The 19,281-nt window shown below is 40.9% G+C and overlaps 1 protein-coding gene across 1 annotated transcript in view; it reads left to right on the top strand.

The window, feature by feature from the left end:
• Window positions 1–1,704: 1,704 nt before the first annotated feature.
• LOC101335605 (MORF4 family-associated protein 1-like) overlaps window positions 1,705–19,281 on the top strand; it is a 50,353-nt gene continuing 32,776 nt past the window's right edge. The window contains exon 1 of the mRNA XM_033867316.1: window positions 1,705–1,765. Coding sequence (XP_033723207.1) covers window positions 1,705–1,765 — 61 coding nt within the window. The remainder of the gene's footprint in view (window positions 1,766–19,281) is intronic.

The following is a 19,281-nucleotide window of genomic DNA, read 5'->3' as shown; positions in this document are numbered from 1 at the left end:
GAGTTCTTAATGATTTTCAAATACATTTTGGAGAAGTTACCTATCCTAGCAAAAAATGAGCCTTTATGGTTTTAATTCCCTGCATCTCCTCTGTATTTTATGTGTGATTTTAATATGCTGTGAAATTATTCCAAATCTTTATTGTCCATTGTTCCCTTTTTAAAAACAGGTCCAGAACAGACATGAGACAAGCAACCAAATATATGGCATCGTTTTTCACCTAGATACTCAGAGTTTCAAAAGCATTCTTTCCTCTCCCAAACCACCCCTTCTCCTTGTGGCTTCTGAAAAGTTCTACTTAAATGGATAAGCTCCCCACTGGGCACATTATCAATTAAGAACTTCGGCTCCATCCTTTGCACTTTGCAGTAATTCAACAATCTTTTATATGTTAAAAACAATCTCACTTCCAAGATTTGGTGTTCCTTGCTAATGCAAAACATCACTGGAAAAGGTCATCCTTTTTTCTATAGTGGAACCAACAAAAGAGAAGGGCACTAAGCCCAAAGAAATTCACTAAAACATTTTTCCTTTTTATTCAAGCTTAAAACCTTACCTATCATTACAAAATGAAACAGAAATTTACCAGTCATTAGACTGAATTTGCTGATAAGTACTTTTCTACTTTTGAAAATCCTTTACAAAAAAGATTAACAAAAGCAGTTCCTATCAAGGTGATTATTGTACATGCTTTTACTTTTTAAAAGAAACCAATTTCCCATGTTCTTACTTTGATGGGCTAATGCTAAACTCCACAAGAAGAAATCTTTTGGAAATGTGGACATAACCTGGGTTAGACATACTCCAGTGCTTTTCTCAGATGTTCTGGGTCCTTTCTTAAACATTCTAGGTTTGGTATGCAATATGAAACGCAATTGGGTAAAGGACAGTTCGAAGTTCCTTTGTATGTGCTGTTCAAAAAATAAGTTTACAAAGTCAAAAGTCAGTGTAGTGTGTGTATGCAATAATTTTGTATGTGTGTGTGACAAACCTGTACAATTGGTCGGCTACTGTTAATTGCTTTCTCTCCAGCACCTGTTTAACACAGCATGACGTAGCAGATACTCAATAAAAGGTTACTGAATTGAAAGGATGGTTGACGTGTAACAAAGATTACATATAACCCTTAGTTTAAAATGCCTACTTTTTTAAACAATTGATTCTCAAAAAAAAAGTGAATACGAGATTGATTGCTAAATTACTGAATACCTATAAAGGTGTGTTTAACCTACTCCAACCTACACAATATGTCGATGGGATGTGAACACTTTTTTTTTTTTTGCGATACGCGGGCCTCTCACTGTTGTGGCCTCTCCCGTTGCGGAGCACAGCCTCCGGACGCGCAGGCTCAGCGGCCATGGCTCACGGGCCCAGGTGCTCCGCGGCACGTGGGATCTTCCCGGACCGGGGCACAAACCCCTGTCCCCTGCATCGGCAGGCGGACTCTCAACCACTGCGCCACCAGGGAAGCCCATGAACACTCTTACTTAGCTGCATCCATTGGACGTTTCCTTACCTGAGATCATTGTCTCCCTTTTAAAATAAAATACTGGATGCTCCGGGAGCTGCGGAGATAGGTCGAAGCTCGCCCTCGCGATAACTTCCGGAGATAGGGCGAAGCTCGCCCTCGCGATAACTTCCATCTGGTGTGCCTCACGACAGTGTTGTGCGGGGCGGGACCTACCGGGCGGAGCAGAGCGCGCGATGGCTGCGGTCGTGGCCGAAGCGTGCTGGAAGGCCTTAGAGCGAAGACCCCTCACCAAACGCTCAGTTTTGCAAACTGCTATAGTTTAGCCTGCGACGCTTATGATTAGAGTCAACAATTTGCAATGGCCAGCTCACCTGATGCATTCTTAAGGTATGGCTTCTCCACCAGCTTCCTTTAAAAGTCTGGCTCACTTTGAACCTCTTAAAAGCATTAATCTTCCGAGACCTGATAATAAAACTATGGGATAAATTGGATCACTATTACAGAGTTGTCAAGTAACATTGCTGCCCTATCAAAGTCCAGCCACAGGTCTCTTTCCCACTAAAACGTGGCGATGATCAGGCCAAGATCCACAACAGTCTGTACTGTGCTAAGGGGCCTGGCTCTTGCATACAGGCGCATAGACGAGGACAAGGGAAGGACCCATGAGCTGGAGCGCTCGGCCGTAAAATGTATGAGAGGAATTATCTACTGCTATGTGCATCCGGCCCATAAGGTCCAGCAGTTTAAGCAGGATCTACTCCCAACATGTCTTTACTCTATCTTCAAGGTACAGACAGGGGATGAGATCCTCTCCTATGAGGAATATGGTCATCTTCAGATAAATGCAGTGTCACTCTATCTCCTTTACCTTGTGGAAATGATTTCCTCAGAACTCCAGATTATCAATAACACTGATGAGGTCTCTTTTATTCAGAACCTTTTATTTTGTGTAGAAAGCATTTACTGTGTACCTGACTTTGGTGTCTGGGAAAGAGGAAGCATATATAATAATGGCAGCACAGAGTTGCATTCGAGGTAATTTGCTGATTTATCAGTGTTTTGGTTTTTGTTTTTGTTTTAATTTCAATGTGTGGAATTTGAATATGAATAAAAAATCAAAGTACTAGATTGGAAAAAATAAAAAATAAAACGGAACTAATATTAATGATGACAATTAAATCAGATAACACACACATTGTGCCCAGCGTTGCACCAGGCATGTAGTAGATACCCATTAGATGGTAATAATTATTTTATTTTACAAGAGTGAAAAGAAAAGTTTATTCTACCTGGTGACTCTGTTCTGATTCTGAGGGAAAGTAGCAAATTTTTATAATATGTATGAACTTTTCATCTTATATATAAACGTTGCCTTCTCTCTCCTCTTTCTTTAGAAGAATGGGATAGAGGGCAGACCAATACCTGGGGAAAAAACAGCTGCATCCTTACACCTGACCTTCCAGGATACCCCCTCCCTCATCATTGCCACCTCTATTGCTTTTGTCTGATTTCTGCATGTTGATCTCTATTTGTCTTGGGTCTGCATGGAGCCACCTGCAGGGCTTTTGTTTCTCCACCTATTGAGTCTCCCTTTGAGTAGAAAAAAGAAAAGATTTCCAGAGTCTGGACAAGAACATTTTCTTAAGTACCTAACAATAAAAGGGGCATGAAACTATTTACCAACCTCACTTAAATCCAGTAAAATTACCATTTACAGGGTGTTGCGTTAAGTTGATTGCTTTCCTTTCTCTAAATAAAGACTTAAATTTCAGCTCACAGGAAAAACTGATACCAAGAGAAGCTGCTCGTGAAATGATACAAGCAGCGCCGGAAGGGGGAATGTTAGAGGCAGGGTGGGGAGGAAAACAAAACTTGAACCAAAACCTTCACCGCATGTTTCATTTTAGAGTAATAATCAAAAACAAACTAAACATCAAGTTTCCTTGGATTATTATTCTCCCGGTCACGAGGCCACTTTTCATTGTTTCTCAGGGTGATCCTGAATAGAGATATTGTACAGCCCACATTAGGGAGAGAAACTGGTTGCTCTCAACTCTGACCACAGATGTAAAATAACAGGCTCTGATATTCTTTCAGAAGTTTTGACTTCATTTTTTCTGGAGACTATAAAAAGAAATCTTTTTTGTTGCTACAGCTTTGCTGTACTAGATGCTTTGTATTGCTTCCCTTCAGTCTGGTCTTAAGAGAAGAGCTTTATCCTGCATACCTATTAGCAAAGAAAAGTGTCTTAGAATCCCTACACAAAAGAATTATTTTGTAGAGGTGCCCGGCCATAGGTTTATATTCATTCCTGGTTTCTCAGGTGACCTATCACGCATAACAAATTTTTTGAAGAGGTTAGAAAAAAGATGGTGGGACTAAAGAAGAATTTGAAAGTTCACTGTATCCAATAACCCAAGAAGAACTTTAAAAGAAAAAAAATAAACATTAAGAGAGACAAAGTTTCTAAAATAAACAAACAAGGATCTGCCTTAATAAAGTAGTTGACAGCTTCTCTCCCTCTTTTCCAGGCTCAGCCACCAGCAACAGACAAAAGGCCTCGTTTGCACAGCTGTTGCCCAAAGAACTGAACAAAGCGCTGAAACTTTAACTTGAATTTGAAAAAAAAAAAAAGTCAACTGACAAAAAAAAGCACAGATATCAGGGAAGTCAACAACGAGGCAAAAAACTTTGTGAGGTCAGGAAGAAGAATTTTCTAAAAGGTAAATTTCCTGGGAGCCCGAAGGAAACTGGAAATTGGAGTCTGATAAAGGCACGGAGGCTGAGCTCTGGAAGCTCCCATCCCCGCACAGCCACCAGAGTGAAAATCACAACAGCAGGGAGAAATCCATTGCCCAAGATCGTGGAGCAGAAAAGGCAACAGTTTCTTCAGAGCTCGGAAGCTGGAGCCAAGTGAGGGCTAACTTCAAGAAAGAGCCTGCCTCATATCGTTTCTTCTAACTTCTGGACTCTGCCTTAGAATGAGTGTCTGTCATGGGGAGAGGGAAGATCCGGGTAAGACAGAAGAAGGTAGTAATGTTTTTACATCCCCTTCATTTTAAATATTTTTCTTGTCCTTTTTTTTTTTTTTTGTGTGTGTGTGTGGTACGTGGGTCTCTCACTGCTGTGGCCTCTCCCGTTGCGGGGCAGAGGCTCCGGACGCGCAGGCTCAGCGGCCATGGCTCACGGGCCCAGCCGCTGCGCGGCATGTGGCATCTTCCCAGACCGGGGCACGAACCCGTGTCCCCTGCATCGGCAGGCGGACTCTCAACCACTGCGCCACCAGGGAAGCCCCCTGTCCTTTATTTTTTTTTAACAATATATAAAGCCTCACAAAAGAAGAGGCAACTAGTGTTTTACAAGTAAAGTCTCTTAGGAAAATAAGAAATATACTGGTTTAGGCTATTTATTATTTATAGACTATCAGTTTCAATAAAAAAGCTTGAAGCATCCATACAATAGAAACTATGAAAACAATTAGAACATTAAACCAGGAGTCAAAGAACAAGATGGCAGGATATAATGGGGACAGGGAGAGGGAGTAATTGTACCGGAAAATATAGAAATAGTCTTCTCCTTTGCTCTATCAGCTGTGATATACAGAACTAAAATTTAAGTTCAACTGCAGTGCATTCAGTTCTTTTATTTTTTTTAGTCCTTTTCCAGCTGCAATAAGAAATGCTGAAGGAATTTCAAGTACAGTCCCAGAAATAGTAATTAAATGTTCACAACATACCGCCTATGCATTGGGTTTGCCCAAAAGTTCATTTGGGTTTTTCCATAAGAGGGTATGGAAACCCGAATGAACTTTTTGGCCAGCCCAATACTAGACACCCCCCCCCCCCGCCCCCCCTTGAAGAGTCTTGGAGTCTTATGAGAAAGAGAAACAAAAACAAATAATCTCAATGCAATGTGATCAATTTGGGTTGCATTTCTTTTCATATATACTATAGGAGAGGTTTTGTGGGGCTAGGGAAGGAAAGCCTTCACTTGTTGGGAAAGAGAAAAAGCATTACTAACATTTCATATGAGTGATATATTGGCAGGGACTTAAAAGAAGACCAATTTTCCAAATGGAAAAGAGGGAGAAGGACAGTCCCCAAAGAAACCATGCATGCAAAAGGACAGAGGAGGAAAGACCACAGTGTGTCCAGGAAGATTTCACCATTGAGGGGCTGGGGATAAAGTGGAAAAGTAGCTTGGAACTGTGAAAAACTATAAAGAAGACACTGAAAAGCTTTTCAACAGGTAAGTGAAAGTATCCTATTTCAGTTTTAGAAGCCAGTTGCATGTTGCAACTTGGAGAGTGGATAAGAGTAAGAGTGAAATTAAAGTAAGGACGGAGGCTGTTTTAGGGTTCTTCAGAGAAACAGAACCAATAGGATGTGTGTGTATATATATATATATATATATATATATATATATATATATATATATATATATTTGTATAACAATGGGTTTCTTTTAAGGAATTGGCTCACACAATCACAGAGGATGGCAAGTCTAAAATCTGCCGGCTGGGCTGGCAGGCTGGAGACCCAAGAGAGCTGAAGCCACAGTTCTAGCTGAAGGCTCTGTGCTGTAGTGACAGAAAGAGCCAATCAGTGTTGTAGTTGAAGTCCAAAAGCAGTGTGCTGAGAATTCTCTCTTGCTTGGGGGAAGTCAGTCTTTTTTTTTTTTTTTTAATTTATTTATTTTGGCTGTGTTGGGTCTTCGTTGCTGTGCGCAGGCTTTCTCTAGTTGCGGTGAGCGGGGGCTACTCTTCGTTGCAGTGCGCAGGCTTCTCATTGCAGTGGCCTCTCCCGTTGCCATAAGGAACTCAACTGCCATAAATCCCTTCCCAGGAGTTTCATAACCAGGGAAGATTGATTCTTATCACAGGAGAAGAGACTAGAAATGGACACCTTAACCAGACAGACTTTGTCACAAACTATCATACCTCCCATCTATTCTTCTAAGGGCCTATTCATCATTCCTAAAAATCATTTACCTAAGAGGTGTACATCCCCCCCTCACCTTTAACCTATTGAGATGGCATTTAAGTCTGAATTCTAAGCCACCTGGGGAAGTTACTCATTTTTCCCTGGGTCTCTCTCATGGACACATAAGGTATACACGTTAATAAACTGCTGTTTGCTTTTCTCTTGTCAATCTGTCCCTTATTACAGGAATCTCAGCCAAGAACTCAGAAGGGTAGAGGGAAAATTACGTTTCCTTCCCTCCAAAGACAAAATGGGAGAAGCTCAAAGGGGTACACAAGCTAAATTGTCCTCCTCCATATTAGGAAGTTAATCATTCATGCCTAAAACTGAAAAAATAGGAAATAAGAGTATAAACATGGTAATAGCTAAAAGAGTTAAAACTGGTTGCCCCTTTAGAGGAAGGATAGAGAGAAAAGAGAGGTAAGAGAGGAGACTTTTCGGTTTTACTGTAAGCCTCATACAACGATTTGACCTTTTAAATTACTCCTGCATAGTTTGAGAAAAAAAATAAAATCAAGTTAAGAAAATAAACTTAGTACAATGTAGGAGTCAAAATTTAGTAAATGTTTCTAAATTTCTTCTGACAGACAATTTCTGCCCTACTCTGTTTTCTGACACTCAAAGAGGAGCAAAAGCCTTCTTGGGGCTTTCCTCTTGTCCCCACAACCCCTCTCTGTCCCCAGCAGAATGCCTCAGACCCTGACTCTGGGCTTCAAGTTCAAAGGGACAGACGGGAGAGTCACTGGGGATGCCTCATCCTAATTCTCCCGTGAGATTTGGGCAGAGTTGTTTTCTCTATGATCGTGTCTGCAGAAAAAACTCTCTCGGTCATCTAGAAGTTTCTACTATGTGTAAGGTTGCCATGTTTTTGCCTGTGTTTTGATAACATACCCCTGAACTTTTTGGCATCATGCTTTCACTTATTCAGTCATTCATTCATTCAAAAACAAATGTTTAATGAGGCCCTACTACGTGCTAGATACTTACTATTAAGTTTCTTAAAATTATTTTTCCTCAATGTATGGTTTTCATACTTAGGGATTAAGATATTTCAAGGTTCTTTATAATTCCTGCCTTTTTGTGTGTTAATTAGAAAAGGCAACCTTCTGTGATGTAATGATTTATTAAAATAAGGATAAACTAGATTATCTTAAGAAAAGAAAAGCTCCAAGATTTACTTTCTAAATTTAGATCAGGTCAGTTTAAATTTTCTCTTAACCAACATGTCAATGGTCTCTCTTCTCACAAAAAAATTAAAATGTTAACATTTATCTAAAAGCGTTATCCACCTCCTGCTGCTGGTTTATGAGCAAACAGACTTCTGCATTTCCTCTCAAGAGAGAAAAGTACATTTACAGAGTAGAATAGTATTTTGAAGTACTAATCCATGTATCTTCACTCCTTCCCACATCACCCCCACCTCTTAGTTTCCAGTTATGGACTAAATGTTTGTGTCTCCCAAAAATTCATATGTTGAAGCCCTAATGTGGTGGCCTTTGAAGGTGGGGCCTCTGGGGGTAATTCGATCATGAAGATGGAGCCTCCATGGGGGAACTAGTGTCCTTAGAAAAAGAGAAAGAGAGCTGCCCTTTTTCTCTCCTCTCCATCATGGAAGGATACAAGAAGACGTGTATCTAAAAGCCAGGAAGAGGGGTCTCACCAGACACTGAATCTGCTAGTGCCTTGATGTTGGACTTTCCAGCCTCCGAAACTGAGAGAAATAAATGTTTGTGGTTTAAGTCACCCAGTCTATATTTTTGTGATAGCAGCCTGAACTAAGGTTACCCAAAGCAGGAATTGAAATCCCAGAAGTAGCCACCTGCCATGAAAATCAGGAGCCCACACTCCAGAGACAGCCCATAGGAATATACACCTTCTGTTATCCACATCTCCATCAATACTAGCTTTTCTAACTAGCATAATGAATGTTAGAAACAAGGTCTCATTGTGGAAATGAGTGGAATTTCAGATATGTTGTTCAATGAACAGAATACGAAAGTCCACCCAGGGCTTCCCTGGTGGTGCAGTGGTTAAGGATCCGCCTGCCAATGCAGGGAGACACGGTTTTGAGCCCTGGTCCGGGAAGATCCCACATGCCATAGAGCAACTAAGCCTGTGCACCACAACTACTGAGCCTGCGCTCTACAGCCCGCGAGCCACAACTGCTGAAGCCCGTGTGCCTGGAGCCCATGCTCCGCAACAAGAGAAGCCACCGCAATGAGAAGCCCGCGCAGCGCAACAAAGAGTAGCCCCCGCTCACCGCAACTAGAGAAAGCCCGCGCGCAGCAACAAAGACGCTACGCAGCCAAAAAATTTTTTTTAAAGTCCACCCAGGCCTGTAACCTGTACCCTCAAGGATAATGCCCAAGGCTTGACCCACAACAGAACCTGTGTCCAATCATTGAGTCAGAGGACTTCTGGTTGCCTCATGCGACTCCAAGGGTACAGAATTCTGCCTCTGGATATGGTTGCATCTGCTTCAAGTAAACATTTCATGAAAGAGGTAGTTGGAGCACTTCAAAAGAACAGAGAGCTGGGACTTCATCGATCTTACGGAACAGTTTGTATAAATGTTTTTGAGCCTGCTTGCCAATGAATTTTTTTAATAAGGTCTGTACTTGTGGCATAATTTATGGAGAGTAAGTCAGTTTTGTGGTGGTTACTATTATTTACTAAAATAACCTAAAGTTGTATGAGACTAAACTGGCTTAGGTTTACAGAATTAGTTGAGAGAGTGAAGAGCCCTGAATGGAATTTGTAGTCTTGACCAGGGAACAGTGCAGCATAAGAAAGCTTGGATCATATAGCTGAGAATTACTAGGAGCATGAACATCTCAACAGAAGCTACTGTAGTGTAGTGACTACATCTGGAAACCATACACGATGACCTCAGCAAATGACAGCATGGACAACTACTAACCAAGGCCCAGATACTTCCTCCTTCCCTGGAGCCAAGAGGCTACTTAAATGCAATCAGAGAATTGTCTGCATTAAAATTTGAAGTGACTGAGTTTGCCAGGAATTGACTAAAACTATGGTTACTGCCATCAGGAAGAATCGAGTCTCTAAATAGATATTAAACTGGAATTTAGAAAAAAAAAAAATCTAAGACTTTTCCTTTCTTGCACATCTGAGTTTTGGATTTTGAGAAATTCATACCCACTATATGCCACACGAGGAAAAACAATTCTGGGTCTCTCTCAATTTTTCTCTCCAAGATCTTTTAAGACTTGACACCTCTGTTACATTTTCTCCTCTATTTAGGTCTTCAGGAGTGACCCATGATCCCCCAGACTCTTCTTTGTAATCCAAAGTCTGGTTCAAAGCCCAGAAAAGGGATATTCACGTCTTGCTGAAAATCAGGACGAAAAGAAAGGCAGCGTCTTAAGTATGTAGGTATGTGTCTTAGCTTGCGCTTCTATAACAAATACCATAGATTGGATGGTCTAAACATTTATTTCTTACAGTTCTGAAGGCTGAGAAGTCCAAGGTCAAGGTGTCAGCAGATTTGGTGTCTGGCAAGAGCCTTCTTCTTGGCTTATAGGCAGCCAGCTTCTCACTGTATCCTCACATGGCAGAGAGAGAGATCATCTTTCTCCCATCTCTTCTTATAAGGGCACTAATCCAATGCACTGGGGCTCAACACTCACAACCTAACTACCTCCCAAAAGTCCCACCTCCAAATATCATCACATTGGGAATTAGGACTCCAACATATAAATTGGGAATCCATAGCAGTATATATTGTGGCAGGGAGGAAAGTGATAATGAGGGAAAAGTTATGTTGAATTCACCTCCCAGGAATTTTACTTCCTGAAGGAAGAAGTTAGAATCATCTTGCATTCAGCAAAAACTTAACTATGAGCCATCATTAGGAAAGCACTAGTTTCACCAGGATGAGTAAAATATTTTCTGACATCAAATAAGGAGACAGACCATATAATGTGCTAAGTGCTGTGATGGGGTTAGGTACAGAACCAGCGTTGGGGGATGGAGAGAGCCCAGCTCTGACTGGAGGCATCTGAAAAGCCTTTCAGAAGTGATGAGATTGAAACTGGGTCCTACGTTTCACCAGCAGAGAATGGCCTTGCCAGTGAGAAGTAACAGAAAATGTCAAGGCAAAAATGAAAGAACAAGCATGGTGTGTTAGAAATGGTGACAAGTCCAGGGGTCAGAAAGTATGTGGGTGGACTAGCAAGACTATGCTAGAGGGTGAAAGTGTGGTCAGATTGTGAAGACTCGTGAATGCTTTTCTGAAGAGATTGGCCTTGATGAGGTCAGCCAGGTCATCCAATGAGCCTGCAGGTCCCAAAGAGGTGCCCTAATGGGAGCACAAAAAACCAGAGCTCTGGGCCCCTCCACTCCACCCCAGACCACTTTGTATCTTTTATATATCTCTTATATTTCTAATTTGAAAGTAGAACTCCGCTGTTATTTTTATGTTTTAAAATTGCTCATATAAGCAAATGAAAGTCATGAAAGATCTTTAATTAGGGAAGTTAAATGACCGTGTTTACATTTCAGACAGCTAATTCTGGTTGCAGGGCAGGAGGAAAGATTAGAGAAAGGAGACATAAGAGGCAGAAAAGTCATTAGTTAGACTGTTAAAATAGCCCATACAAGGAATGACAAAGGGTCCAAACTAAGGTAGTGATAGTACGAGTGTGAACAGATGCAGGAAGAGGCAACACATTGTAGAGACATTTTAGAAATTGAATGAACAGCCTTTTACAAGTCCTATTACACATGTAGCAGATTTCAACAGCATTTGGGCCTAGCAGGCAGGTAATCCACTTTACCTTTACGTTGGTGGATTCATGTAATATCAGTTGCTTCACTTCAACTCCAGTGTATTACCACAGGGAGGTGAGATAAGGACCTCTGGCAACATTCCAAAGTCTAGGTTGTTGAAGGTATTACAGCTTGTAGACTGATGTGACTTTGGAAAACAACATTAAATTTAGTGGCTTATGGACGAACATAGGAAAACTCACCAATGCAGTGTGTCCATTTGACTTATCGATTCCAGAAGACTGATGTGGTATTTTGTTGGCTCTTTTCTTCTCTCTCTTTCACTTTCTACAAGTAATATTTTTTCCAACTCTAAAAAAAGGAATCTGAAAAAAAATAAATTTAGTAGTAAATAAACTAAGCCATAGATATGGTTCATTTTGTTGTTGTTGTGTTATACTATTTGTCATGATATCACATGATAGAATGCTTTACTAAGATGGATTCTTACAGTATGCTGGCCTTATAGGCAGGCAGAACAGACTTGACTCTATTATGATTTGAGATATGGTGATGAGTTGCTCAACCCTTATTCACACATTCAATCATTCAGTAACAACTTACTAAGCATCTACTTCGAAAAAGTCTTATGACAGGTAAGCACAGTGGAATACAACACAGATGTAGTCTTTGGCTAGTAGAGTTTTCAGCCAGCCAGAGAGACAAACATTGAACAACCAGTTGCACACTTAATTATTTGACCATTATTGTGATAACTGCTTTGAAGATGAAAGAAAAGCTACAAGAGAGTCTAGAACAGGGGACCTCACCTAGTCTGCACTTCCACGAGGGAGTGACCCTTGATGGGTGAGCTGAAGAACAGGCTGCTGCTTCTGCAAGAAAATGGAGAAGAGATATTCAGGCAGAGTAGGTGGTGCAAAGCAGGCATATATGCACTGAGCAGCTGGAAAAGGCCATGGTGGCTGGAGGGCGGAAATCAACAGGAAGACTGGCCGGATGCACAGATTTGTACGCCTCGTTGGGGTTTGGTTTTAGCCAGAAGGCCAAAGGAACACCTTCAATGGAATTTAAACAGAAGGTGTGGTCATCAGACATTTTTTTTTTTTATAGCAGCGTTATTTTTTTTTCACATCTTTATTGGAGTATAATTGCTTTACAATGGTGTGTTAGTTTCTGCTTTATAACAAAGTGAATCAGTTATACATATACATATGTTGCCATATCTCTTCCCTCTTGCCGTCTCCCTCCCTCCCACCCTCCCTATCCCACCCCTCTAGGTGGTCACAAAGCACCGAGCTGATCTCCCTGTGCTATGCTGCTGCTTCCCACTAGCTATCTACCTTACGTTTGGTAGTGTATATATGTCCATGCCTCTCTCTTGCTTTGTCACAGCTTACCCTTCCCCCTCCCCATATCCTCAAGTCCATTCTCTAGTAGGTCTGTGTCTTTATTCCTGTCTTACCCCTAGGTACTTCATGACATTTTTTTCCTTAAATTCCATATATATGTGTTAGCATACGGTATTTGTCTCTCTCTTTCTGACTTACTTCACTCTGTATGACAGACTCTAGGTCTATCCACCTCATTACAAATAGCTCAATTTCGTTTCTTTTTATGGCTGAGTAATATTCCATTGTATATATGTGCCACATCTTCTTTATCCATTCATCCGATGATGGACACTTAGGTTGTTACCATCTCTGGGCTATTGTAAATAGAGCTGCAATGAACATTTTGGTACATGACTCTTTTTGAATTATGCTTTTCTCAGGGTATATGCCCAGTAGTGGGATTGCTGGGTCATATGGTAGTTCTATTTGTAGTTTTTTAAGGAACCTCCATACTGTTCTCCACAGTGGCTGTATCAATTTACATTCCCACCAACAGTGCAAGAGGGTTCCCTTTTCTCCACACCCTCTCCAGCATTTATTCTTTCTAGATTTTTTGATGATGGCCATTCTGACTGGTGTGAGATGATATCTCATTGTAGTTTTGATTTGCATTTCTCTAATGATTAATGAAGTTGAGCATTCTTTCATGTGTTTGTTGGCAGTCTGTATATCTTCTTTGGAGAAATGTCTGTTTAGGTCTTCTGCCCATTTTTGGATTGGGTTGTTTGTTTTTTTGTTATTGAGCTGCGTGAGATGCTTATAAACTTTGGAGATTAATCCTTTGTCAGTTGCTTCATTTGCAAATATTTCCTCCCATTCTGAGTGTTGTCTTTTGGTCTTGTTTATGGTTTCCTTTGCTGTGCAAAAGCTTTGAAGTTTCATTAGGTCCCATTTGTTTATTTTTGTTTTTATTTCCATTTCTCTAGGAGGTGGGTCTAAAAGGATCTTGCTGTGATTTATGTCATAGAGTGTTCTGCCTATGTTTTCCTCTAAGAGTTTGATACTGTCTGGCCTTACATTTAGGCCTTTAATACATTTTGAGCTTATTTTTGTGTATGGTGTTAGGGAATGATCTAATCTCATTCTTTTACATGTACCTGTCCAGTTTTCCCAGCACCATTTATTGAAGAGGCTGTCCTTTCTCCACTGTACATTCCTGCCTCCTTTATCAAAGATAAGGTGACCATATGTGCGTGGGTTTATCTCTGGGCTTTCTATACTGTTCCATTGATCTATCTTTCTGTTTTTGTGCCAGTACCATACTGTCTTGATTATTGTCACTTTATAGTATAGTCTGAAGTCAGGGAGCCTGATTCCTCCAGCTCCGTTTTTCGTTCTCAAGATTACTTTGGCTATTCGGGGTCTTTTGTGTTTCCATACAAATTGTGAATTTTTTTGTTCTAGTTTTGTGAAAAATACCAGTGGTAGTTTGATAGGGATTGCATTGAATCTGTAGATTGCTTTGGGTAGTAGAGTCATTTTCACAATGTTGATTCTTCCAATCCAAGAACATGGTATATCTCTCCATCTATTTGTATCATCTTTAATTTCTTTCATCAGTGTCTTATAATTTTCTGCATACAGGTCTTTTGTCTCCTTAGGTAGGTTTATTCCTAGATATTTTATTCTTTTTGTTGCATTGGTAAATGGGAGTGTTTTCTTGATTTCACTTTCAGATTTTTCATCATTAGTGTATAAGTATGCCAGAGATTTCTGTGCATTAATTTTGTATCCTGCTACTTACCAAATTCATTGATTAGCTCTAGTAGTTTTTTGGTATCATCTTTAGGGTTCTCTATATATAGAGTCATGTCATCTGCAAACAGTGAGAGCTTTACTTCTTCTTTTCCGATTTGGATTTCTTTTTCTTCTCTGATTGCTGTGGCTAAAACTTCCAAAACTATGTTGAATAAGAGCAGTGAGAGTGGGCAACCTTGTCTCGTTCCGGATCTTAGTGGAAATGCTTTCAGTTTTTCACCATTGAGGACGATGTTGGCTGTGGGTTTATCATATATGGCCTTTATTATGTTGAGGAAAGTTCTTTCTATGCCTAATTTCTGCAGGGTTTTTATCATAAATGGGTGTTGAATTTTGTCGAAAGCTTTCTCTGCATCTATTGAGATGATCATATGGTTTTTCTCCCTCAATTTGTTAATATGGTTTATCACATTGTTTTGCATATATTGAAGAATCCTTGCATTCCTGGAATAAACCCCACTTGATCATGTTGTATGATCCTTTAATGTGCTGTTGGATTCTGTTTGCTAGTATTTTGTTGAGGATGTTTGCATCTATGTTCATCAGTGATATTGGCCTGTAGTTTTCTTTCTTTGTGACATCCTTGTCTGGTTTTGGTATCAAGGTGATGGTGGCCTCGTAGAATGAGTTTGGGAGTGTTCCTCCCTCTGCTATATTTTGGAAGAGTTTGAGAAGGATTGGTGTTAGCTCTTCTCTAAATGTTTGATAGAATTTGCCTGTGAAGCCATCTGGTCCTGGGCTTTTGTTTGTTGGAAGCTTTTAAATCACAGTTTCAATTTCAGTGCTTGTGATTGGTCTGTTCGTATTTTCTATTTCTTCCTGATTCAATCTTGGCAGGTTGTGCATTTCTAAGAATTTGTCCATTTCTTCCAGGTTGTCCATTTTATTGGCATAGAGTTGCTTGTAGTAATCTCTCATGATCTTTTGTATTTTTGCAATGTCAGTTGTTACTTCTCCTTTTTCGTTCCTAATTCTATTGATTTGAGTCCTCTCCCTTTTTTTCTTGATGAGTCTGGCTAATGGTTTATCAATTTTGTTTATATTCCCAAAGAACCAGCTTTTAATTTTATTGATCTTTGCTATCGTTTCCTTCATTTCTTTTTCATTTATTTCTGATCTGATTTTTCTGATTTCTTTCCTAAATTTGGGTGTTTTTTTTTTTTTTCTTCTTTCTCTAATGCTTTAGGTGCAAGGTTAGGTTGTTTATTCGAGATGTTTCCTGTTTCTTAAAGTAGGATTGTATTGCTATAACCTTCGCTCTTAGAACTGCTTTTGCTGCATCCCATAGATTTTGGGTTGTCGTGTCTCCATTGTCATTTTTTTCTAGGTATTTTTTGATTTCCTCTTTGATTTCTTCAGTGATCACTTTGTTATTAAGTAGTGTATTGTTTAGCCTCCATGTGTTTGTATTTTTTACAGATCTTTACCTGTAATTGATATCTAGTCTCATAGCACTGTGGTCGGAAAAGATACTTGAAATAATTTCAATTTTCTTAAATTTACCAAGGCTTGACTTGTGACCCAAGATATGATCTATCCTGGAGAATGTTTCATGAGCACTTGAGAAAAATGTGTATTCTGTTGTTTTTGGATGGAATGTCCTATAAATATCAATTAAGTCCATCTTGTTTAATATAAATATCAATTAAGTCCATCTTGTTTAATGTATCATTTAAAGCTTGTGTTTCCTTATTTATTTTCATTTTGGATGATCTGTCCATTGGTGAAAGTGGGGTGTTAAAGTCATGTACTATGAATGTGTTACTGTCGATTTCTCCTTTTATGGCTGTTAGTATTTGCCTTATGTATTGAGGTGCTCCTATGTTTCGTGCATAAATATTTACAATTGTTATATCTTCTTCTTGGATCTATCCCTTGATCATTATGTAGTGTCCTTCTTTGTCTCTTCTAATAGTCTTTATTTTTAAGTCTATTTTGTCTGATATGAGAATTGCTACTCCAGCTTTCTTTTGGTTTCCATTTGCATGAAATATCTTTTTCCATCCCCTTACTTTCTGTCTGTATGTGTCTCTAGGTCTGAAATGGGTCTCTTGTAGACAGCAAATATATGGGTCTTGTTTTTGTATCTATTCAGCCAATCTGTGTCTTTTCGTGGGAGCATTTAGTCCATTTACATTTAAGGTAATTATCAATTTGTATGTTCCTATTCCCATTTTCTTAATTGTTTTGGGTTCGTTATTGTAGGTCTTTTCCTTCTCTTGTGTTTCTTGCCTAGAGAAGTTTCTTTAGCAGTTGTTGTAAAGCTGGTTTGGTGGTGCTGAACTCTCTCAGCTTTTGCTTGTCTGTAAAGGTTTTAATTTCTCCATCAAATCTGTATGAGATCCTTGCTGGGTAGAGTAATGTTGGCTGCAGGTTTTGCTCCTTCATCTCTTTAGATATGTCCTGCCAGTCCCTTCTGGCTTGCAGAGTTTCTGCTGAAAGATCAGCTGTTAACCTTATGGGGATTCCCTTGTGTGTTACTTGTTGTTTTTCCGTTGCTGCTTTTAATATGTTTTCTTTGTATTTAATTTTTGACAATTTGATTAATATGTGTCTTGGCGTATTTCTCCTTGGATTTATCCTGTATGGGACTCTCTGTGCTTCCTGGACTTGATTAACTATTTCCTTTCCCATATTAGGGAAGTATTCAACTATAATCTCTTCAAATATTTTCTCAGTCCCTTTCTTTTCCTCTTCTTCTGGAACCCCTATAATTCGAATGTTGGTGCGTTTGATGTTGTCCCAGAGGTCTCTGAGACTGTCCTCAGTTCTTTTCATTCTTTTTTCTTTATTGTGCTCTGCAGTAGTTATTTCCACTATTTTATCTTCCAGGTCACTTATCCGTTCTCCTGCCTCAGTTATTCTGCTATTGATCCCATCTAGAGTATTTTTAATTTCATTTATTGTGTTGTTCATTGTTGGTTGTTTCATCATTAGTTCTTCTAGGTCCTTGTTAAATGTTTCTTGTATTTTGTCTATTCTATTTCCAAGATTTTGGATCATCTTTACTGTCATTATTCTGAATTCTTTTTCAGGTAGACTGCCTATTTCCTCTTCATTTGTTAGGTCTGGTGGGTTTTTATCTTGCTCCTTCATCTGCTGTGTGTTTTTCTGTCTTCTTATTTTGCTTATCTTACTGTGTTTGGGGTCTCCTTTTCACAGGCTGCAGGTTCGTAGTTCCCATTGGTTTTGGTGTCTGCCCCCAGTGGCTAAGGTTGGTTCAGTGGGTTGTGTAGGCTTCCTGGTGGAGGGGACTAGTGCCTGTGTTCTGGTGGATGAGGCTGGATCTTGTCTTTCTGGTGGGCAGGTCCACATCTAGTGGTGTGTTTTGGGGTATCTGTGGACTTATTATGATTTTAGGCAGCCTCTCTGCTAATGTGTGGGGTTGTGTTCCTGTCTTGCTAGTTGTTTGGCATAGGATGTCCAGCACTGTAGCTTGCTGGTCGTTGAGTGAAGCTGGGTGCTGGTGTTGAGATGGAGATCTCTGGGAGATTTTCGCCATTTGATATTATGTGGAGCTGGGTGTTCTCTTGTGGGCCAGTGTCCTGAAGTTGGCTCTCCCACCTCAGAGGCACAGCACTGACTCCTGGCTGCAGCACTAAGAGCCTTCCATCCACACGGCTCAGAATAAAAGGGAGAAAAAGTAGAAAGAAAGAATTAGTAGAAGGAGAAAGAAAGAAAGAAAGGAAGAAAGAAAGAAAGAAGGGAGAGAGGGAGGAGGGAAGGAAGGAAAAAGGAAAAAAGATAAAGTAAAATAAAATAAAATATAATAAAGTTATTAAATAAAAAAATAATTATTAAGAAAAAAAAGAAAAAAACAAAAACGGACGGATAGAACCCTAGGACAAATGGTGGAAGCAAAACTATACAGACAAAATCTCACATATAAGCATACACATACACACTCACAAAAAGAGGAAAAGGGGAAAAAATCATAGATCTTGCTCTCGAAGTCCACCTCCTTAATTTGGGATGATTCGTTGTCTATTCATGTATTCCACAGAGGCAGGTACATCAAGTTGATTGTGGAGCTTTAATCCGCTGCTTCTGAGGCTGCTGGGAGAGATTTCCTTTTCTCTTCTTTGTTCTCACAGCGTCCAGGGGCTCAGCTTTGGATTTGGCCCTGCCTCTGCGTGTAGGTCGGCTCACTGAGGCCGGGGGGAGGGAGGGGTACGGAGGCGGGGCGAGCTTTGCGGCGGCAGAGGCCAGCGTGACGTTGCGCCAGCCTGAGGCGCGCCGTGCGTTCTCCTGGGGGAGTTGTCCCTGGATAGTGGCAGGCTGCACAGGCTCCCCGGAAGGGGGATGTGAATAGTGACCTGTGGTCGCACACAGGCTTCTTGGTGGCGGCAGCAGCAGCCTTAGCGTCTCATGCCCGTTTCTGGGGTCCGCGCTTTTAGCCGTGGCTCGCACCCTTCTCTGGAGCTCCTTTAAGCAGCGCTCTGAATCCCCTCTCCTCGCATGCCAGGAAACAAAGAGGGAAGAAAAAGTCTCTTGCCTCTTTGGCAGGTCCAGACATTTTCCCGGGCTCCCTCCCGGCTAGCCGTGGCGCACTAATCCCCTGCAGGCTGTGTTCATGCCACCAACCCTGGTCCTCTGCCGGCGCTCCGACTGAAGCCCGAGCCTCAGCTCCCAGCCCCGCCCGCCCCGGCGGGTGAGCAGACAAGCCTCTCGAGCTGGTGAGTGCCGCTCGGCCCTGATCTTCTGTGCGGGAATCTGTCCGCTTTGCCCTCCGCACCCCTGTTGCTGCGCTCTCCTCCACGACTCCGAAGCTTCCCCCCTCCGCCATCCGCAGTCTCCGCCTGCGAAGGGGCTTCCTAGTGTGTGGAAACGTTTCCTCCTTCTCGGCTCCCTCCCACTGGTGCAGGTCCCGTCCCTATTCTTTTGTCTCTGTTTATTCTTTTCTCTTTTGCCCTACCCAGGTACCTGG

This window comes from Tursiops truncatus, chromosome 11 (assembly GCF_011762595.2).
Source record: "Tursiops truncatus isolate mTurTru1 chromosome 11, mTurTru1.mat.Y, whole genome shotgun sequence".
Taxonomy (NCBI): domain Eukaryota; kingdom Metazoa; phylum Chordata; class Mammalia; order Artiodactyla; family Delphinidae; genus Tursiops; species Tursiops truncatus.
Note: the sequence above shows the minus strand (reverse complement) of the source record. Positions and strands in the feature narration are given on the sequence as shown.